This window comes from Scatophagus argus, chromosome 18, assembly GCF_020382885.2.
Source record: "Scatophagus argus isolate fScaArg1 chromosome 18, fScaArg1.pri, whole genome shotgun sequence".
NCBI classification, from domain to species: Eukaryota; Metazoa; Chordata; class Actinopteri; family Scatophagidae; genus Scatophagus; species Scatophagus argus.
In genome coordinates this window covers 4,274,346-4,298,124 of record NC_058510.1, presented here as the reverse complement: position 1 = coordinate 4,298,124, position 23,779 = coordinate 4,274,346, and the positions used below count along the sequence as shown (strand labels likewise).

Genomic DNA, 23,779 nt, shown 5'->3' with positions numbered 1-23,779 from the left:
TCCTTTATGTTTTGTGCTAATTGATGAAATTCCAATATGCTAAGTTAAGATGGTAAACATGAACATCACACCTGAGCAGCACGTTAGCTTTCAGTGTTTTACCTTCACCTCCTGTTTCTTCCACACTTCACTGATATATGGGCTAATATGCAGCCTGGTTTGTTTATTCCACTCAGCAGCAGTTCTCATCACTCCACCTTGTATTGTATCCTCCGGTATATTAGTCAACCCTGTGCTTTTATTCATCTCTAATGCTATTCTGGGTCCATTTCCTTCTCATTATCAGTCTGAGGACAGTTTTTACTCTCTTTCTCTTTTGGTCACAGTGGAAAACATAAAAAGTATGAAGCCCAAAGGCGTGCTGTAATTAATTTACTGGCAGCTGAAGGGAAATTGTGTCTCTTTGCTACCTGCTACCTTTGAGGTTTCATGAAGTAAATTAGCTTTTTTGCAGACATATCTTTGCGTTTTTTGTTATAATATTCTACGCATAAGCTGTCATGACGTTTCTCATCTGGAGTCAACATATTTTCATTAAATAAGTTAATTAAAGTTAATTCCAGTCGCTGTTGCCATAGTAAACACGAGATAAACTCTGGAACTTGTGTGTAGTCTGAGGCTAATTGCAGGTTCCTGTGTTGTGAACCAGGACATTTTGCAGGACCATGACGGGCTGCAGGGTTCACGTTCCTCCATCATTTCAAGTCACTCAGTCATTTTCTGATTTTTCATATGGTCAGAGGAAACTGCCCTTGAATCTCAGTTCAAAACCCTCCACTGTTGTCAGAGATGTACTGCACTTATTTCCAGAAGCTCCTGTACAGTCAGATAAGTTTTACTGTGCAGCTTGAAAGGGATTTCACTTTTAGGGTTACTTTATCTTCCTTAGCTTTTATTTAAATGTTCATTCATTTGTCACAAACATACAGCTATATCTTTGAGAGGAATGTACCCGCTCCACCCACGTGCAAAATGATCTCATCTCAGCTCACTGGCCTCTCTACGCCTGCACCTTAATCAACAGCCGAACGCCAGAAACCCTCTACCTTGAAATTTATGACCCACGTGCCAGTCTGCCACTGCATTGCAGAGGAGAAAGACAGTTGAGATTGCCTTCAGTGGTTCTCTGTGCTCTCACATGGAGCTGGCATTCAAGTTGGATGAGCTCAGTAACTCCGCTTCACCCTGTCGGGGTCCCAATGCATATTCCACGCTTCGATTCAGCCAAAATTTGCCACCGTTCTTATTGCTTTTTGTCACCCCGGGGTAGATATGAACTCCTCCAGCTCTGATGCACACAGGGTATACAAAAATAAAAATGAATGCATGCGCATGTAACACACACTCAGCGGCACACACGCAAACAAGCTGCACAAACACACTGAAGCAAAGCCTTCACACTTTTGCCTACTTTCAATTAAAAGCACCTTAAGCGCTTGCAAAGCTCTCGATCAATTCACGGTTAGTAAGTGCATTTAGCTACTGTACACTTTAAAATGCTCATCAGCCCCAATCAATACAAACACACGTGAACACACTTACATTCAACACACACACAGGTGTGCTCCCACATCACTGTGTGATTTACTGCTGTGATGGTGAACAGTAGATGCTGTTGTTGTGTGTTTTCACTGCAGCAGTTGGATCGAAGTGCTGATCAAACACTCCTCTTGTATATTATATGCTGTTTTTCTCCAGGATCCTCTCCTGAGCTAAACTAACACTGGGTTTAACATTACTCAACATGGCTCCCTCTCCTTTCCACAGAATCATATCTTTTTTAAATTTCTTTTTAATTGTAGACTTTGGCTCAACAAATTAATACACATCCTTGCCATGCAGTGTAAGAAACACCTTAACAACACCCTGTGTGGTGTTAAACAAGGTTTGATTTATTTTCATTTAATCGCTCCTCACTATCTGCTGAATAATTACTCCCCATCCTGCGTGGAGGTGGATGGCACTGTGCTTAATAAATGTTCAATTTGAAGAAATTTTACTGTTGTGACGATGGTTATTCTCAGGCCCATTAGTCACTCCCCAGAAATATCTTCTTAATTTTCTTCCCATATGGCTGTTGATTTCTGTTGTGACAGCCTTGTGTGCTCAGTGATGAATATTGTCACTTCAGGGATACTGCCCATGCTTCAGCAAAGGAAATGCTTTACAAGAAATCACCAAATCCTGAACCACAAATATCATATTGATGATGTTGTAGTGTTCTTGTATTTTGTAGATTAGTTAAGTGTGCTTGTGAAGGACCAGAGGGTTGACATGGACTCTATGAATACGCAGCAAATTAGCATTGAATTCCATGTTCTAAACCCAATAGTGTTAGTGATTCATTGCATTGCTTTCCAGTTTGTGTGTGGGTCAGCAGTGCACCAGTTTAGAGACACGTTAACTCTTAAGTACCGAGCTGAGCAGCTGCTGAGCGGGCGATGCATCATTAAAAAAACTGCATTTGTTTTGAGGCCAGGCTGGACCTCCGTGCTGTATGCTTGTTGTTGTGCTCTTGTTCTGCTCCCTCTCCTGTGCTCCTCCAGGTACTGTCCCACCCCCCACCGGGTGATTGAGTCTGAGTTTTAGTCTGCATGTGTCGCTAACTCGACTAACTGAAGTTAGTCGATACGACAGTGCTGCTCAGACTTGCGTCCAGTTTTGCCCAGTGGCCACTCGCGGTTGTGCAGCCAAATATTTCCCTGTGGCCCAAAAGTCACATTCCCCATAGATCACCATGAAGAAAAAAGACGCCTGTAAAACTGCTGACAGGACACCTTGACTTACAAACAGGGACCATACAACCTCTTCTGCTTTGTGTTTGTAAAATTTTCCTCAAACTGCAAAAAGTGGATTAAAAAATGTTTATCTTTGTGTATGCGCTTGGCGAGTGATTGTTATTAGACCGAGCAGGCGCCATTTTGGGCTCCATTTGGTTTCTTCCGGTACCTCGTGTTATATATCTCTGTCCCAGGGTGGTAGTTTTACTGCGTTTTAGGAGAAAGTGTGTATTTAAATTCTGGATTAACAATTCAGTTTCTGTATATATTTGGGATGAGTTTATCATTTTTAGGAAGCCAGTTCTGAATGGTTGGCAGTTTTGTTCATACTTTTTCTTTTTGTTTAACATTTATTCATGAATTCCTTGTTTATGCATATACTTCAGTTCTCCGGTTTCCTTTTTCTCCTGGGTTTCCCCTGGAGATCTTTGTGGAACGTGACAGCCATTATCTTGATTATAAATCTGACCGTAACATTGATTCAACTTCAAACTAAGGCCCAGCTCTGTCTGTTTGTCAGCTGAAAGACAGAAATGGAAAGGAGAGGAGCAGGAGAAATGAGGGGACTCTGAGAAATAACTGTGTTTAATAGATCGCTAGCAGAAAGAGGATGTGAGGAAGGAGCACCAGGGCAGACTCTGATGCAAAATGAAAGATGAGAGAGAAACGAGTTAATAGAACTTCAGCACAAATAATATTTGCCAGTAGTGACAGGCTGTCAGAAATGCCCTGCATACCATTAAATTCACATCTGCTGCCCTGATTTGAAATTACAAAATGAATTGGTATTCAGCTGCATGCACCCTGTTCCCCTCTTAAGCCCACTGTGCCGTCCACACACACGCTGCAGTGATCTGCATAATCAATAGTTTTTAATTCAAGAGGCTGATTTCTTACAAACTTTCACCAGCCCAAGAACTTTGTTGTTGTTCTTAGTTCTTGTTTGCACAGAGCAAAAGCAATCGATCGCGCTGACATGACTGCAAGATTTGAGTATGTAAATGTTTAATAAACGTGTTTAGGTCTGTGAGACTGCGCACCCTGGATGCAGACTGTAGATTGTACTCTGCACATGCAAAGCTTTTATTATGTTTCACAGTGGAGTTCAATGGCTGCTTTTGTCTGCAGCTAACCTTGCACTGTTCTCTTATAAAACATTTAGCAGATGCCCGGGAGAGAAAATTGGCTTTGATCTGTGGTTAGTGACAATTTTTCCCTCTTTGTCCACAGTGCAGACGTTAATGTCACAGCACTTGATTCAGACCACTTTGACTAAAATGAAAGTTTAATTTCCTTGTTTCAAGCATGTGTGCAGCTGCATGGATAGCAGCTCTGCCCACGGCGGCAAAGATATCGATGAGGTGTTGAGTAAAAATTGTCTGCAGGTGAAATGATTATTCAGTTAATCTTTTAGTTGAGAATTGAGACAGAAAATCTGTAAATGTTTTGATGATTAATTGTTTCCGGAAAGCCTGAAGCCTGAATGCTCTAAACATTCTCAGTTTTTGACAGTGTGAGGATCCGCTGCTTTTCGGTGTTCCATATCATAAATATCTCAAAACATTCAGTTGGCAGAACAAGAAAAACACATTTTTGACTGGAGGGAGACTTTAGCTGACTGACCCTGTTGAATAAATAAAGTAATGGTTTTAACTTGACTTGAAGAAAAGCGTGAATGTTAATGAGTTTACCTGCAGTATTAATTTAAACATAAATCATGTCACCACAAGAGAGTCGGCTGCTTGTGCTTTACTCACTCCCTGGTTCGCTCATTCATTGCTTTCTGTACAATAGGCACTCAGTCCTGTAAAGTGAGCAGTAAAAGTTGTGTGTAGGTTTATAGAGTCCATGTAGGAGCTGAACTGAGCCTCTAATTCAAAAATACCCCCAACTGTTTCATCTGCATCCATCTTAAATCTGTCTGTTTGAATCTGAAGGATACAATATCCAGCATTTCTGCAGAAAATCTGTATTTGTATCTGTAGCTCCACATGTCTGCCTGAGTCATGCCAGATAGACAGACAACATAAAGACAAGAACTCCCATGATCCCCCAACACCACTGGGAACCTGGACGACCCACATGACTCCACAGTCATGGCTGCTAGATGAGTGCAGGTTTTCATGTCTCATTAACCGAGACATGAGCTAATGCAAAGGGACGCCAGGCATGAAAACCCCCACCCCCCACCCCCGTCCTTGGATATGTATGTATATTTGCCCACTCATTTAATCAAATGGCTGGAGCTAGCCATCGTAACTGCGCTGTTCATTAAACCAGACACGCAGAAGCAAAATGGAACCTGATCTTAATCACAACTGAAGGAAATGATTTCCAGGCTGCTGCTACTTGGAGTTATTGCGATACAGTATCAATGCTCGCTGCAGATATTTGACTCGCTCTGTTCTGGGTGTGTGTATATGTTTTGTCAACCAGATGCTACAACTCAGACAAGAAGAGTCTCTTTTATGTTGCTCACGGGTTTGTTTAAATTGTTTTAATTTGATTGGGAGGGCCAACATCTCCCAGCAGCTGTGACCTTGTGCATGATAAATAACTGTGTGTATGTCAGTATCCATACACACATATGCCAGACACTGCATTTCACACACCGCTCACCAACCCCCTGTCCGTTCTCACATGACACTGTGTATGAAATGGTTTGTTCATCTTGTTAATATGCTGCGTCTAATGATGCATATGAAAAGCAATCAGTGAGGCAGCAGAGGATCCGCTTGAGGAGCGGCGTTAATAACTTAGGGAAGCAGGAGGTTGCAATGCCCCCGCTTGCTCCACACACACACGCACACACACACACACGCACACACACAGGAAATTCACAATGCGCTGCATTCAGCGGTTTTGTCGTACACTTAATTTTCCACATATGATTTGGTGGTTTATTTTAGTTGAAAAGCCTGCATGCATCTTTTGTTTAGCTTCTGTGTATTTTAAGTGTGCTTTTCTTTTCTCAGACACATATGGGCTGTTTTCTTTCTGCACCTGATATGTTTGTGTCTGTGTTGTAACATACATGTTACATGGCTTCTGCTCAGTGGGATCAGTGAGAGCAGCTGTGACCTGGCTGTGTGTAGTCTATAGAAGAGCAGCTTAAATAATTTACTTGCTGCCCATTTGAGCTGAACACTTTTTACACCTTCCCAGCAGCAACAGCTCGATCTCTGCGCCTCGACCTCCATTCACGCCCAGATGACAGCTGATGTGTGATAATGTAAACACAGCTGAATGCATTACTTAACCCCCCCCACTTTGTTGTGTATTATTTTAAATATCACTGACGGTAAATGGTTTATGATATGAATGCAAAACATTACATAATTTAGTGTGGACTCTGCCGATGGTGCCTTGCTCAGTCAGCACAAATCCTTCAGAGGAAAAACCCCATGTGCATAATTTATGTGAACGGTGGAGTACGGGCAAATCTGCTTTGCTGGTTAAAACATTGATTAACAACTTAGATGATCCAATCTGTCTTTATCTTTTCATCAGTCTTGAATATCTCTCACACCTCACTGCTTAACTTTAATATTACAGTACGCAAGTATGGATGAGTCTGTGAGCTGTGTCTGTGGCTTTTATTTGATTTTTAAGCGAGCTTTGGTCAAGTATTTCAGTCTGTAATCCTAATAGTTCATTGCTCTGAACAATTCTCTGAGGCGTTAAGATTAGCACTGCTCTTAACTGCTCCTTCATCGCTGTCATTTTTGGACCCAAGCCCAAAAGCTCTCCAGTATGACTTTTCAGTGATGCTGCTTTTTCTCTCAGGCTAGTTTGTTTTGGACCTTCAACTTAGTTCTATTTATGCCAGTTCATTATCATCATCCTCACAGTGGATTAGGTTACAGGGATGCGATGGTTTTCATTTGAGGATGTGGAGGACGCGCATGCCGTGCCCTCCTCAGCTGTGTTTTGACTGATGTGTGCAAACAAGGCATGACAGGTCCTACCAAATTGAAATGTCAGCCATCACGTTAATTCCACAGAATCAGTGTAAGAGAGAGTGAGCGAGAAGGGGAACCCGTGACCCCCTCTGCCCTGCCCCTATCTCCTTTTAACACCCCCACCCCCTTTTTCATTTTTAATGCACCACAGCATCTCCAGGCATCGCCGTCCTTCACCGTTTTCACGTTCTACCTCTCGATCAGATGCTCACCACCCTCTCTCTCTCTCTCCCTCCCCCTCATGTACTCTGTCTCTCTGTCCCTCCCCCTCTCTCTCTCTCTCTCTCTCTCTCTCTCTCTCTCTGTTTCAGTGAGATGAAGCAGGAGCTGGCGGAGGAAGGCAGCAGATGCTCCATCCTCTCCAAGCAGCACCGCTTCAACGAGCACTGCTGTATCCGCTGCTGCGCGCCCTTCACCTTCCTGCTCAACCCCAAGCGCCTGTGTCTGGACTGCCAGTACAACGTCTGCAAGACCTGCTGCATCTACAGCAAGAGGGACAAAGCCTGGCTCTGCTCTGCATGCCAGAAGGGCAGGTTAGTGCTTTCACACACATTCACATACACACCGGCGGCGGAGTCGACTGGGGGGATTAGAGATTAGAGTAACGGCAGAGGAATGAATGGGGAGGAGAGATGCGAGGGAAGCTGTGAATTGGTACATTGGAGGACGCTGAACAAGGAGAGGGGAATAGGAATAAAGAAAGGGGACACAGGGGGCATTTATGGGGGTAAAAGAAGGGACTGAGAGAGGAAGAGTGTTGAGGGAATATGGACACCGAAGGAGACAGATGTGAGAAGAGAAAGTGAGAGGGAAGACCGGACTTTGATGGAGTCAGCGCTGCAAGGACGAGTGCTTGCTTGATTTATGTTATGTTAAGCATCAAACTCTTCTGTTGATTTTTAATGTAACATAACTGTTTTCAGTTTTGTTATCCTGCCTTTTTAACATTTCTGCTAGATGCACAGGAAGGAGAGGAGAAGATGGAGCCATTAAGACAAATAGTAATGGAAAGGAGGGTGGATGAGGGAAGGAAATTGAGGGAAAATCTGTATATAGACATAGGAACGTGTGCATTGGTGTGAAAAGACTATATGACTATAATTGACTGCTGGAAAAATACATACAGACACAGAAAGATGTCAACACAGCACATGAATAGTCATGCATGTTTCTGCCACACAACTACAGTTTCTTGTGGGAAATCTTGGTTTTCTTGATCTTTTATTTACTTCCTTCTGCTAGTTTTGAGGTCCCTGATCACATCCTGCTTACACTAAGAAAAATAAAACAAACAAAACATAAATAAAAATCAAGGCTTTAGAGAAAAGAAGAATAAAAGGTACATTTATGATTTATGGAACACAATCTGATCTCATTCACGGAAGAGAACACAATCTGACAGTCAGAGGGGGCAGCAGGACGTGCTACAAGCTGATTGTATTTGAATTTTCATGAATGTTACAGATCTGTGTGTGTGTGTGTGTGTGTGTGTGTCAAGGCTGTTTAGGAATGCATGTCAGCCTTGGGAGTTGTTCTAGTGCCCCGACTCACCATTGGCTGAATATTAAGTGCTATCTGTCTGGACAACAAGGGTGGGGTGCTGGAAATACTATAACGCCGTATGAGTCAGTCTCTGTGATGGATTCACAGCACAGTCAGTGGTTAGCTTGGCTTATTAGATATATACGTGTGATATGGATACATATGACTCGGGTCTATAGGTGGCATTCCCTTTGCTTTTAGTCAGATTGTCTTTTTTTTTTTTTTACTGACTTCTGTTTTTGGTGCCAATGACTTCCTAAAAAATTACACTCCGATCCTGTACAGGTCCTTGGGTGTGTGAATGTAACATCGCAAGCAAGAAAGACAGCAAAAAGACAGACATGCAGACATGTCAGCTGTGCATTCTGGATGTTCTGCCTGCTTGTGTGTGTTAAATTGGAAGTGGAGGAGATTGCAGGACGAAGGACGAAGCTGTTTGAAAATGTGCTGCCCCTCCGCTTGGCCTTATATCTCCACTCAGTCCTCCAGCGCCGTCTCTTTTTGTCTTTCATTGATTTTCGCTGCACTGTGTATTGAGTTAGACCCGCTGCCCTGAATCCTGGTGTTTGAGGCGGGAGGGAGGAGAGGAAGCCAGCGAAGAAGAGGAGGAGGGGGAAAGGGATGATGGCAGTCAAAAGAGGTGGCGAGGTTTGCATCGATCATCTCTTCCCTCTCCCCTCTCTTCCTTTCTCCCATCTTTTCTCTGTGTGCGTCTCTGCCCGGGGCTCAGCAATGTTCTCATTAGGGGTTTAGACTGAGTCACAGATGGGCCTGATGTCACAACATTGCCGTTTACCGGCTACATATAAATACAGCACTTTTCATTAGCGCATTAAAAGGGCTTAAATCTGGTTTTAGCATGAATTACTCTCTTGCCGGGTGGAGTTGTGTCATTTGGAGCAGGGTTAGGGTGATTTACAGCTTGCACAAGTGTTGAGGAGCTCTAAACATCATTTAGATAGCTATTAGTCTACTGTCGCAGCAAAGGAAAAGGCACTGATTTCATTCTAAACACTGTTGGGAAATAAGGGATGTTTTCTGAAAGAAGAGAAGTCACTGCAGTCATTTGGATTTAATTTCTAGTATTTTATTAGTTTGCAGAAGGTCAAAAAAAGTTTTATAATGTCTAAATTAAATCCTAATAAATCAGTTTATCAGTATCATCTCCTCCTCTTAAACCATTTTTGTGGTAATTCTGCTCAGTCTAAAAGCAAAATTAAATTCTCAAAAGGGAACAGACCGCCAAATGGTCTCACTCGCATGCGCCGGCTGTCCATCAACATTCAGTGGCGCAGCTCACAAGTGCGATCCGTCCAGGGAAAGCAGATTTGTAATCATCACACACATGGACACACTCACAGGCTAAAGTCACCCACTCGCACATGGGTGCACATAAGAATGTAATGAATGAATGTACATACAGGCAGACACACGGCCGGCAAGCAAACACAATACGTGAGCACATGCATTGATTGTATGTTGGTTGATTACATTTATGAGCAGCTGGAGTCAAGATCGACACACACACACACACACACACACACACTCTCTCACACACTCGCAACTGATATGAGATGCATGAGTGTTGATGACAGATGGCGTAGAAAAAAGAAAAGTGAAAGTGAATCAGCAGCTTTGTCATAGCACCTGAGCGAGTGGGATAAGCGTCCGGTAGAATAAGCAGCATCCTCAGCCCACGGTCCACGAGCAGCACACACACACACACACACACACACACACACACACACACACACACCAGTGGTTTCAGAGAGAAGTCAAACATTTTTAGTGGGAGTTAAAAAGTTGTTTTTTTTCCTTGTTTTGGTCCCATAGCCAGCAGTGGAAGAATGTTAAAGGGGAGAGCAGGAGATGATGAGAAATGAAGGTCAACTGAAGAAAAGCAGAGGGGGAGGGCAGGAAGATGAAAAGGCATCGAGAGAGCGAATGACAGAGTCGGAAAGTGCTCGTCCCAATTATCTGAGAGGGGGAGTGCCATTAAGTTCTCCTTTTGTTTTGATTCTCACATTGAATGGTTCCTTTTGCCACATTTTTTTCCTCTCTATGCCTTTTCATTTCTTGTTCTTGTTTCTTTCTTATTTTATGTCCTCGCTCTCCCTCTCTCTACCTGATGAAGTCTCCATTAACCACATTTACATGTGAGCTACTGCACCTCTCTGTGCATCTCTATACAGTCCTCAGCCCACAGAATGATGTGCCTGTATATACTGTGTGTGCATGTATGAGTGCGTGCGTGCGTGCGTGCGTGCGTGCGTGTGTGTGTGTGTATGTGTGTGTGTACACGCACAGAAATAGCAATACACCAAAGTGACAAACTGTTCTTACCACTTTATGGCTTTTATAATCTCATCCTAAAGCATGACTGCAAGGAGATTATGGCATCTGCTGCCGACCTGCTGTACTGTACATAAACGCGATCATACACACAAACATGAGAGGCTTACACTCAAGCACATACACATTGTAAAAGCACATATGTACACACATCACACTAGGCATTTTAGTTCGTTTGAATCATATGTTGTTTTTTTTGTCTTTAAATTCCTCGGTGGATTAAATCACTGCGATTTTAATTGAGGTGATTAATAACGGTTGTATTTAAAATGTGAGTCTGAGGGATCTGTGGTGCTGTCATGTCGGTATAACCATGTAGCTGACATACAGCTGCACACACACACACACAAGCACACACACAGAGTCCACATTTAATTATATGGTTGGTTCTTCTCAGGACACGACCTATAAGCGCCGGACATGAGTAGAAGCTCAGGTCGTAGTTTATTTAACATGCAGCCACACGCATGTTCACGCATCCGTTCATCGTTACAAAAGCCGCTGCTGTCACTTTCTCACAGTCTGTGAATGCAGGAAGTCCTGCTGTTCGTCTTCACCTGCAAGGAGAAGCGAATGGATGCTTTTATTTGGTAACCACACGGCAGTATGTTCAGTAAGTGATGATATGGATGCTGATCAGCCTCATTCATGACATGGGATGAACCAGTTCTGGTCTGATCATGTTAATCCTGCTCTTTTTATGGTATAAAAAAAAAAAAAAAGTAAATCATCTTTTCAATTTAACAAAGTGTGCATCAGCAGCTATGGAATGTTTTATAGGTTTCCATTAATTTAATAGCTGATATTTGTCATATTGAGGCTGTTTCTTCCCACTTGTGTCAACCTCATCTGCACTTAACTGATTAATATTGTAGAAGTTTTAATGCTGGAATGAATCTACATGTGGCTCCATGCTGCTGTTTTCTTTTGTCGTCCATGAAGTTTAATATTTAAAATTCTTTGAGATTTTGTGGAAAACGGACCCCATAACACCACAAGATTTTCTTAAGCAGGCTGATAAAGCCAGAATCCTTTTTGGCATACTATTACAGGCTGACCTTCTGTTCAGATCTCTAATGTGTTTGTTTGTTTCATGTACATGAATGTTTGTTTTAACTTCTCAAAATGATCCGACAACAATAGGAGTCAGTGTGTGTTTATAAAGACACCAGTGCTATAAATTCCATGAACTTTCTTGCTGCTACCAGACAAGCACCTGCAGCTGGGAAAAGCAGAGACACAGTGTGATCTTTTTCTGTCCTCCTTGCGGGGGTATTTTTATCAGTTTGGGTGAGTAAGACTGGTCTTGAACAGGGAGGGTCTCCCTAAAGCACCAGGCTGCAGATGTCTAAACGGACGTCTCAGCTTTAATAAGACATTCGCATGTCTGTGTCTGTCTGTGTCTGGCTGTTTGTTTGCTTGTTTGTATGAACGGTGGACTGCAGGACTTATTCTTTTGTGTTTTTCCAATAAAGAGCCAAAACAGCAATCTGCAAGCCCCAGCGGATGAAGAATGAAAGTCTCGCCTTGCATCCGTCACACTGTAGTGCCATCGATTTGCAGTGTGGAACTTTTAAATCACACGAGGCAACATTAGCCGCAAAGAAGGTTGATGCACGCTGGGATATTTCGTGCTGCAGGCTCAGCTACCTACATGCGAACGTGCTTAGGATTTCTAAACTATTTCTTTGCAATCAGCAAAGAAAATTCACTTCAATCTGAACACTCTCAACACACTTAATACCCAGGAAGCTTTTCATCAATTGAAACAGTCTGAAAAGCGTACGGTGCAGCTGAACCAACTTGCAAACCCCTCATCTCTCTGAGCTGCATGCACAGGAAGGAGGGCCACTAATCACCCTCTCTCCCTCCATCTCTCTCCCTCCATCGTGGCCTTGTCTCGTGTCCAACCCAGCTGACACAGGAGCCACCAGTCGATCGTAACTCTTGGCGGTGATTTGCACTTTAGACACTGAGTCAGGCACAACAGCAGACTCACACACACACACGGAGAATCTCCCAGGCTGCACACACACACACACAGCACACACTGGTAATTTAGTTTCAAACATCTCCTGGTGGTCCTGACTTAGATCTATTTAAGATCCTCTGCCTCAGTTTTTGAAAGGCAGCTTAAACCAGAAATCGTGCTTGAATTTTACCAATGCAGTTTGTGCAGACGTTTCCTTTTGAAAACTAATTACAGCCGAGTTTTTCAGCCTTGAAGCGATCTCTGATCTCAGTGTGTGTGCAGTAGCTACCTTCCTCTGTGTGTGTGTGTGTGTGTGTCTTTGCTTTGCTATGTATCTGCGTGTCTTAAATGAGTGTGTGTGGATCCCCTGCATTGTAATGTCTCTCCATCGTGTGACTCCCGCGTTCCCATGAAAGCATTTTTCTCTGCAGGGGTTGTGTTTCTGTAGCAGGTGATAAATCTCGGCTATCCCGGTAAACATGTGAGCACACACACATTGCACAGAGACACACACACATTCAAAGAACATTGAATGTTCTCTCCTGTGGTGTGTTTGAATACCGTTTTTTTCAACATATTGCTCTGAGTCATTCATGTCTCCCTGAATTCAATGGTTGGCCTCCAGCTTCCAAACCTCCTCCACATCTGTGTGTGTGAGTGTGTGTTATTGAATCAGTCACACCTCTGATCTGAGCACCACTCCAGGTCCAGTTGTGAGCCCAGTTACTGTAAAGCAGCACAGTCTCCAGTTGCTGCGTACCAACATTTTTGTTGAGGGAACTCCTGTGGTTTGCCAGCACGCTGGAACGCTCAACACGAGCGGGTTGTTCGTGGCTCGCGGTGCAGGTGATTGGAAATCTCATGATTCCTAAATCGGTTTAAGCAGTAAGTTGGCCAGTGGATCAGAACAGAAGCTAAAGCCTTGGTTGTTTTCATTGAGGGTTTAGAGGGATTGGAGACACAAACTGTTTGCCACAGAGTGGAGCAAGATGAAGGTAACACCCAAAAACACTTGTGGTGGCCCAACACCCGGTAATGCTGCTTAATAGCTGAGCGTCTGTCTTTTGTGTGCAGTCAAAGGTCATGTTAGCCTTGCTTGCTTGATTCCAGTATCCAACTGAAAGACAAACACAGCAGGATCTTCAAAATGTTGTAAAATGGTGGATGTCTTAAATCAACATTTGTGGGATTATGCATGGCTATGATGTGCACCTGAAATGTGTCTGCTAGCAAAGCTGACCTTCATATGTCAGTCAAATGTCTGCTGCGGGAATTGCCCACCAAGAGGCCTCAAAGATTTTCAAAAGCGGCTTTATCTTTTTGAAAAAGAGAAAAAAACATTCAGGCACAATAGCTGCAGAAATACAGTTTATATTTCCTACAAGAATTCAACTTTCAGCTTGACTTCAGTGTAGTAAATCAAGTCAAATATATTCTCCACTAAAGCTGACTCAAGGGGATTGTTTTGCAGGTACAGTTTAATCCCGCGCTGATGCGTCGGTGCTGGTAAAGAACTTAAGTCAGTTATGTTTCAATCATGGCTTCTCAGGTCACGACTTTTAATCCATCCACAAACATTTACAAAGCAAATGCTCTGTAGCTCACTGCACACTGATTTACTCAAACAGAAATTTTTAAGGTCTGTATTGAATCTCTGTTCCCTCTGAATCCGCCCCTCCCCACACTTACTGGCTCCGGACGGCGGGGCCAGTAGTGCTGCAGATGTGATCCATCAAAAAAATCTCCAGCATGGGAGGCGCCCAACAGCACAGCCGGCCCTGTCTCACATCCTCGTGAAGATGTTAATTGCACGACGGATCTCTGCTCTCCGATTAAGAATTAAGTTTGATGCCTTTCACTACATTTGAAGGTTCCTGTTGATTTTGTCCTCCTCCTTCATTTTCTCAATATGAATTCAGCCTGAAATGATAAAAGCCTCCCTAAGATGCTGGATGAATAGTAATCTTTCTTCCCCCCTCCTTTAACTTCACCCTTCACTTATTTTCTCACTCCCTTGTGCCTCCCTCCCCCCTCCTCCCATCCCTCCGTCCCTCAGGCCGATCTCACTGTCTGATCTCCTGCCACAGTGAACTCTGTGGCATTAAATAAATAAGATATTGACACTGCAGGATTTTCATACTCCTCCTTTTCATATGCCTGGCAACCCAAGAGCCTCTAAGGAAAGGGAAATATTAGTACAAGAGTAAAAATATATTTTTTACTGATAATTTATACTTTATACCGTTGATAATTAAAGTAACATTCTGATTGGATCTGCCCGCCCTGCTCCTGCGTGTGTGTGTGTGTGTGTGTGTGTTCACTGCATGTGATTTGCTGCTGTTGCATGTGTGTTCAACCAAGGATGGGTTAAAGGTAGAGGAAAAATTCAGTGTATGTAAAAAGATAATAAAACTGATTCTGATTCTTCTTTTTAACCTCAGTCAGTCAGAGATGGGAGAAGTCTTGCAGGAGGCGAGTTGTTGCGAGTCGCTTCACCCAGAAATCAGCTAAATATTCAGCAGTGATGCTGGAAGAAAAGTCCTGCCGGCGGTTCCTCTCAGTGAACTCAACGCTCCTCTCTTCAGCTCTGACTCATTCCTTTCCACTGTCATCGTCCTGCAACAACTCACTTCTTGCAAGACTTCCTCTTGAGCAAGACTTTTGTTTGTGGTTGAAGAAAAAGGATTTTACTCTTCATAAATAAAAAAGGGTTTCTCTGTAGGGATCCTTTCTGTAATGTTGGCAGACATTTGGAGTCTCAGCCTGTGAGGGAAAAAAAAGACTTTTAGTGAAGGTAACTTTGATGATTGGAGTTGCCCCAAAGGATTATGTTGCGGCTCTCAGCTGAGGTGATCTACTGCACCGATTCCAAGATATTTGAGATGTTTGAATCGTTTTAACAATAGAATATGTAAATCTAGTGTTTAAAAAAACTCAAATTGCCTTTTAACTCCTTGAACATCAACAACAGTTTAATCACATTAAATGTTACAGTCACTTTTGCTTCGCGGTTACATGTTGAAATGAAAATGAAAGGAAATAACTGAAACTGATGCTGAGTTTCCACAGACATGCTTGTGGAATGCTTTATATTTTTGTTTAATTTTTTTTATTTTAACTAGTTTGGTTTAAATAAAACAGTTCCTGATCATGGCACCTCTGTATTATAGTGTTCAGAGCTCAGAGGTCTTGCTGCTGTTCACCACACATCTCTGAAGCTTGTGCACACGAGTGTGCTGTGAAACATAACACGCACATGAACTTTGTGAACTTAATGTTCAGGGAAATCGAGCCAGTGTAAATGAATAACAATTAGCTTAATATGCTAATGTCGGTATCCCACTTCTTTTGTACTGCTGGAATTCTGAAGGACCTCAGATGGTGTGTGTGTGTGTGTGTGTGTGTGTGTGTGTACACACCGTTATTGCTCTCTCTTTGCTGCATATCAGTGGTTGTGCATCGCTCCGGGCCTCCTGTCTCATTGCACCTCCTCTCCTATTTTTCAGCGCTTTAAATGAGGCTTAGCTGGTGCTTCACCGCTGAGCTGACTGCACTCTGCTCACCTTGTTTAGTCATGAGTTCCCACCTGAGCGAGGAGGGCTGTTTGATCTCATTTGTTTAAAATCATCTGATGTTAAGCCTGTATCTCGTGGGCCTCTGAGACCAGTAGGTTTATGCTGGTGCTGACTGTATGCGGGTCCACTTGCTCAGGTGGTCAGGTCTGAGGGTGCAGTCCAGAGGGGACTCGTGTTATTCTTGTTTTAACTCTGCTCTGCTTTATTTATTTAAAAAAAGTCTGTCTGGCACTTGTCATAGCAACTTAGTTTACAAGGTGATTTTTTTTTTCATTTAATTAGTCTTTTTTAATTAATCAGTATACTCATAAATTCTTTATTGGAGCATCTGTTTGGTGGAGTAAATACACAAATAATACAGAAATTAATTAGAATGTCTCAATATGGAGACGCTCCATATTGAGACATTCACCTGCACCATGTACTGATTGACATTTCACACCATGTTGCTGTTTTCATTTGTTCAAATCAAGCCTAAACCCTGTATCAGTTTCACAGACAAACTCATCATGTCTGCTTCGGACCTGTTTCAGCTGTCTGCTTTAACTTTCTTTAGAAAACTTACCATATAACAAATATGGACAGTTCACTGTTATTAAGCTGTTGGCAGCTGACATACCACAGGACACCTCACAGCAGATAAAGTGGCCCAGAGCACCCAAAACAACAGAGAAACAATACAAACCTCCCTTCTCTACCTCCCTCCCTCCCTCCCTCCCTCTCTGCCTCTCTTTCCTTTTGGGCTATTTGTTCAGAGCAGCAGCAGAGGATCTCGAGTGATGCTGTCTGATTCAAACGGGATCAAAGCAGCCGTTCATATCAGGGCTGCCAATGGGAGAGATATCAAAGCAACAAGCGCACGCACACACACACACACACGAAGCATCGTACACGACAGCTCACAAGTACACAGAAACACAAACAGACACAGATGCACAAATGCACCACTGAAGGCCTGTCTGGTCTTGTTCTCATATGTTTTTTTTTTTGCAAGTTAAACAAAGCTTTGGAGGTCAAACCGTAGAGCCGAGACATTTTGTGTGTAGGGAATAATTGCTCCTTGATGCGATGCTGATGGCAGTCTGACTAACTCACAAACTCTCTAAGTGACTGATTAACTTCTTACATTGTATGAAAGTATCGAATTTGTCCTGATCTTCTTAAAATTTCAGGCCATTTCCTGAGCGATTTGATTGAAAAACAAATGCTAATATATGCAAATGCTTACTGATGATGGAAATGAATTGCTTCAGTCTTAATATAGATTATTATTGGACCCTGTCAGTGCAGTGGAGCAGATCTTATTGGTTTGTGTTTGTTTGCAGTGCAGTGATATATGTGGTGTTGTAAGTCCATGTGGGCTGGACGCTTCAGTGTGTGTGGCACAGTGAATAACATCTGCAGTATTAATTTGTGTACGGTGACATTTGCGTTGTGTTTGTTTGCTCTCACCTGCAGAGGTGAGCTGTGGAAGCCCTGCAGGTTGTGTAGTGCCTGCCTAAGCTGTACGTTCATGCATTTTGAATGAAGGTGTCTGTATATATCTTCCGGTGCCTCCCTCTCACACTCTCACTCTGCCGTCTGTCGCTGTGTCGGTCTGTATCCCCGCTCTCCTCTCCTCTCTCTGAGGTGGTGCATCTCCCCCACTCGTCTTGAGCTCAGATCATTTTTTACGCCACCAAACAGCTGCGGGGCACACATCTCCACACTCTGTTTCTGTTTACTTCAACGCTATCTCAGGCGTACACATCTCAGTCAAATTGGTTTCAGTAAACACTTTCCCCAGCCAGAGTGAGTGAGTTTGATATCCTCTGAACCTGCCCCCAATATCAGATTGGTTGCCCACCTGCAGAGGACCCGCGCTCACATATTGGCTTCCACGTGGTGCCGCTGCCTCCGGTTCCTGCAGTCAAATAAACACTCACACCTCTGCTGTGCACAAACACTCTGCAACACACTCACACTGAGACACGTAAGGATGTAACACAACATGTAGGGCACATTAACAGCTGCAAAAGACAAATTCAAACACGAACAGACGCAGGAGTCTGAGTACAAAGACAGAATGAAGCAAACACAAAGAGAGACAGAGACACAAGGAGACAAACAAGAAAGGGAAGGAAGAAGTGAGGCAGAGTGTGGGCTAAGCATGCGTTTTGGTAAGCTTGTTGTGAACACGCTAAACCCTTTCCTCAGCACCTCCACATGCCACAGCGCACACACAGCACACACACACACACACACACGCCTTCGCCCAGCGTCTGCTTTTACTGTGTAATGGCATGGAGGAGACCACTGTTAACCTGCAGTTTGATTTTTAAGTCAAGTGCAGTTCATTATTTTGTCTCACCATTATCTGTGCTTACATCCTCTATGCTGCTGTGGGCTATTCAGGAAACACAGGATTCTTTGGGATTCATTTTACAGCAATCAGCGTTTACGTTCCTCACTGCGGGCGGTCGCTTCAGTATGCCTTTCCTTTCAATTACCTTTCCAGCATTTAGATTTACATTCGATCCATTTATGTGATGGGTTTTTTTTTTCTTGCAGTCAGCAGTGCAGCCATCGCAGCCGCTTCACAATCATGGCTGTGCCTCATAAATAAACATGAACCGAGGAGAAAACTGACATTTTCTGGTCAGCCATTTATTCTATGCTGACGATTGTTTAAAGGTGCCCTGTGGAGTTTTCATGTAAACAAACAAAAGTTGTGTTTACATACAAATGGTGTGTGCTTGGGCACTAACAAGGACATTTCATTCCTCATGAAACATTTGCAAGATCATTTTTATGTAACAATGGTGTATTAAATCCGGTATTGTTTACGTCCATGTTTACTAGCTTGCAGTCTGCTTCTTTCTTGTCTTTGCTGGCACTTTGCAGAATATCCTGATGTGCTACCAGCACCTGTTGATGAGTGGAATACAATGAAACCACTGGGATGAAGGTATACCGTGTCAAGATTCAGATCAAACTTCAGAATCACTTTTGTGTAACACAACACTTTCAACAAGGCAACGTACTCTGAATTCGAATGTCGTAGTGTTAACACGAAGGCTCCATTCTGCACTGAGAGAAATGAATTGCACGCCTCTGGAAGAGTAATTTAAGTGTCATCTGTAATGTGCAGAAAAATTAGACCATGAAACAGTGCATATGAACCCCCATTTATTTTCAGTTTGTGCTCTGCATGATGATTTACAGGCAACATGTGGGCAAATAGGAATCGTATTTTAGTGTTATTCTGCCTTTGTATCTATTTTAAAAAAGGCAGCATAACACTTTAAACAATATTACAGTTGGTGTGAAAATCTGTGAGGCATTTAGTGGGAAATGAGGACACGTGTCTCCTGTGCTGATGACAGTCATTAATTCAGGCTTCATGGCAAAATAAGTTTTAAAATCCATCAGCCATGCAACCTGTTAGAGAAAAGAAAACATTCATCTTTCTTCATGCATCATTTTCTCTGCTTCCACTCATACGTCACATGTCAAATATTGTGGCTCTTTTGGAAATCATCTCATAATGACAAACAGCCATTACTTTAACTGATGTCTGAAACAAAAAAAAACTGAGTTTTACATTAAGTGACTTCAGGGGCGGTTGCATGTCTACGCATACGTTGGCCAGTCAGTATTGACTTGGCCCTCAGATGGAAACGATCACCTTGATGTCTCCACAGCTCAAACTCAGAGGTCACTGATAACAATCAACACGATTTCTACCGAGAGGCAGAGAGGGAGAAGGTGTCTCCCGCCTTCCACGCTGCACCTCCCCTGCTCCATGGCTTCAATTACTCGCTGTGACGGCAGTACTATGAATAATGCAGCAGTCCCGTGTGCCGGCCTGTAGTACGATGTTCGCCTCTGTGAGCACGCTGATATGAAAGAGAGAGGGCAAAGGTTCTTACAAATGATCAAAGCCCAGCTGCAGTAAGAACAGCAGCAATGCAGCAGCCGAAACAGAAACATGTTATAAGCGGGTCATCCAAATGGGCTTAATCGCTGAACTCATACATTGTTCTCAGCACGTAGCCCCATGTGATCTATGTACTCAGCAGTCATTATTGTCCAGAATTTCTATGTGTGATAGTGTTTACAGCTGAGGGTTGTTTATTTTCTTGCCCTGGGATGTTTGCGCTTCAGGTGCCTTTCGTTGCTGTTGAGGGATGTTTTATCCTAATGAGGCTTACAGGAGTATTTAAAATCCTTGATTAAATGAACCGCTGATTAAAGGGACAGTTCACAGCAGTTGTTGTGAGCAGTTTCATGTAGGAACAATTTTTTTCTGTGTCATTACGCTGAAGGAAGTGTGCGTCGAGTCATGGATGAGACACTAGTCAAATAAGCTAACTAAAGTTACAGCTGAGGAGGACGGCATTTATATTTACATACCACCCTGTCACAAGCACAAGCATCTCGTCCAGTAAATGTACGTTTTCTTCTGCACAGTGATATGGAAAGAAAATAGTTCCTATATAAAGCCAGATGTATGTATACGATGCGCTGCAGGTAAGAGAAGGTATTTCAAGAGAAATAGTCTCAAAGCAGAAATGTGACCACTCAGACTGTGATATGTTCTCTGCAGGGTTGTTTTGTGATCGGTAAGTCACACGGGGCAGAGCTGACTGTCACAGGGGCCATCGGTTGATGAATGGTGCTGTATTCCGTCTATATGGCATCCATCTCCACATGCAATCTGTTTTCCTCGCTCCTGCTTCACCCCATCATCCTTCTCCAGTATACAGTCCTCTCATGTGATCTCTAGCCCGATTATACCTGGCACCCATCCATGAATGACCATGCTGTTACAATCCACCATCATTTCCATCAAACATAAACAACAACCCTGCGAATAGTTTCAGATTTTAACTCTTAACATTAACCATCATAGAACTCATTCAGCAGATGAATTTCAGAAACACACACCGGTGTTTACCTAAAAAATGATTTGAATGATTTGTCACATTTCTCTCCTGATTATTGAAATATATTTGGTTATCTGTAACAGTCCACTCTTGTAAGAAACACGTGTTCTAGCTAAAAAGTTCAATAACAGATTCTGGTGAGAAATAAAGTCTGAGAGGCATGAATGAAGTGATGAAAAAGTGATAAAAGTGCAAAGAGGGACGGATACAAAAGGCAAGACAGGAAAACAAAGGCCAACTGTGGCTATTAATGTTATTTCAGACCAAAGTAAAAGCCAGAGGGAGATTTCTCCTGTTCTGCTGGTGAGCCATCCCCCTCTCAATCCCTCCATCTGTCTCTGTCACCACAAAATCGGAGATGGCACAGAGAAAAACACCACGCTGTAAATGGGAGGAAGGACGGATGAGTAAGAGAGTGAAGAGATAAATGTGTGTGTGTGTGTATGTATGTATGTGTGTGTGCGCGCATGCATGTGTGTTTTGTTTGTGATCTGCGTGCCGAGCATCAATGATTCATCGTCATCCGTCTCCCACGCCCTGTCTGCCAGACTGAGTCGGGAGAGTGGTGTTTGCTCTCTACCAGCATGCATCTTATTAGACCTCAGGGTATGGTCACATTTGCCTTTAGTCCAGTGAAGCTGCCCTGCACACACGCACTGCACGAAAAAGGATGTGATGTCACAGGTCTGATGGGGGTAAAAACAAAATATTGGGCAGAGTGATAAAAAACACGGTAAACATTCTGTGAGACTGCTGCAGCAACTTGCCATCTAGTGAAATTTACAAATTAGAGTGATGACACACCACAGGAGTACGTACTGCTCCATTTTCAAACCCAGCACACATCAGCACACATCAACTGTGTCTGTTGGCTGACCAGGCGGATTTTCAGTTTGAATAATGGTGAGCTTTGACCTGAGAGTCAGCTGAACTGGAAATTAATTGTTGAATTTCTCATTTGCGTGAGCTTCAATTAAAGACTAATGCAAGTGTGGTCACGCCTTTACACTCTGTGCCAAGGAGTGAATCAGTAATGCCCAGTTCAGAGTATTTTTGTCTGTTATGATGGCAACTGCATCAGATTAGGCGATTGGAGAGTCGTAACTCTTGCTGTGTCTTGGCAGAGAGACGAGACAGAATACGTATTGCTCCCCTTCCAACCATGGCTTGGCGTAGTTCATGACCTGTGTAATATCATTAATGAAGTGCTGCTCAAACATTTTAATAGATGAAAAAAATGTTGACAGACAGAAAACTTGTACGGAGATGACAGTGAAACCACTGAAAGCGACCACAAAAGTTGATCAGAGACCATGACCTTCAAGCTGAATGTATCATGCTGGGCCTCCAACAGGTGGGCCAAGCAGCTGGAGGACTATGAAACAGAAAACAAGGCTCTAGCCACCCAGAATGAGGTGTTGAAGGCTCACCTCCAGGGTGCTGAACAGCATATTGCCTGTCAGGAGGAGAAGGTCAGCGAGTTCTCTACCAGGCTGTAGACAGAGACTTAAGACAACAAGTCTCTGCAGAAAAAGGTCGAGCAGCTCAACAACGAGCTCCAGAAAGAGAGGAGTTTGAGACTGGACTGAGTGAGCAATTCCACCAATAAGATGCCTGGCCTCAACCACCCTCAAGCTTATGACCAAGCTCAAGACTGAGGAAGAGGTCAGTCAGGCCCAACAGAAAGAAACTGAGAAAGCTGAAGGAAAATCTCAAGGAGAAGAAGGAGGAGTCCCACACTGCTTTACAGGCCCTTGAATTTGTTCCAGGGCCTGAAATCTTTAGAGAGAAAAAGAAGAAGAAGTGCTGAGTCTTTGAGAGAAGACTCCACATCCATCTGAAACTCATCACACAACTTTGATGATCAATGTTTAAGGACAACAGGATCGTTTAAGACAAAATATCTAAGGTCTGTTTAACCATTTAACTTCACTTAATCACGTAAATCTATAGCTGTGCCTAAAGCACAAGAGGACCCCATGACCGCTGCTCATCAGGTTGAACTCAATGTTCTTTTGTGTCCACGCTGCAGTGATCATGAAGCTCCCCTCCACTCCCATGCACATTTGATATGAGTGGCTGCTTGGTGTTTTGGTGGACTGATGAAGAGAACTTGGTGTCATGTTCACACATGGTGCACCATACATTTCAAAGATCATTGCTCTCTTGTTCAGGAATTTCTAACGCTTATGCACTCATGACACGTTAAAAAAGCACTTCAGTGTCTTTCTCTAGCTGAGCACGGCCAACACACGAATTAAATGGCTCAATATGAATGCTATTGTTCCAGCTCAATAAAACCTTTGCTAGATTTTAAATATGTGTTTGAGGTAATTGTTGGTTGTCTGTCTTTTCCTGCTGCCAGTGTTAGAGCAATCCTTCAATCCTGCCTTTCACTGACTTTCTGTTCATATATATGCTTCTAATGTACAGACAGCAGACATGCAGTTTGACTGAGAATAAGTCGTCAGAGGAGTCTGTCGTTCCAGCTGTGATTCTTGTTTCTTGGTTGGTGTTGTGTGACTAACTTGAGGAGAAATGCTCCCAGGATGAGGGCAGCTAGAGGCTTGTTTGGGAAGCCTCTTTTGGGTTTCCTAATTGGTGGGAGTGCAGTGAAATGGCTGACTTCATTGGCCTGTTTTTGTGGCTGCCTCTGCTCCAATGAAAT

At 43.2% G+C, this 23,779-nt stretch overlaps 1 protein-coding gene across 6 annotated transcripts in view; it reads left to right on the top strand.

Moving 5' to 3' along the window:
* The window catches only part of myripb (myosin VIIA and Rab interacting protein b), a 120,988-nt gene that overhangs the window by 61,994 nt on the left and 35,215 nt on the right, over window positions 1–23,779 (top strand). For all 6 annotated transcript variants that reach the window (XM_046371014.1, XM_046371015.1, XM_046371016.1 and 3 more), the window contains one exon: window positions 7,054–7,275. In XM_046371014.1, the coding sequence (XP_046226970.1) occupies window positions 7,054–7,275 (222 nt within the window). The remainder of the gene's footprint in view (window positions 1–7,053; window positions 7,276–23,779) is intronic.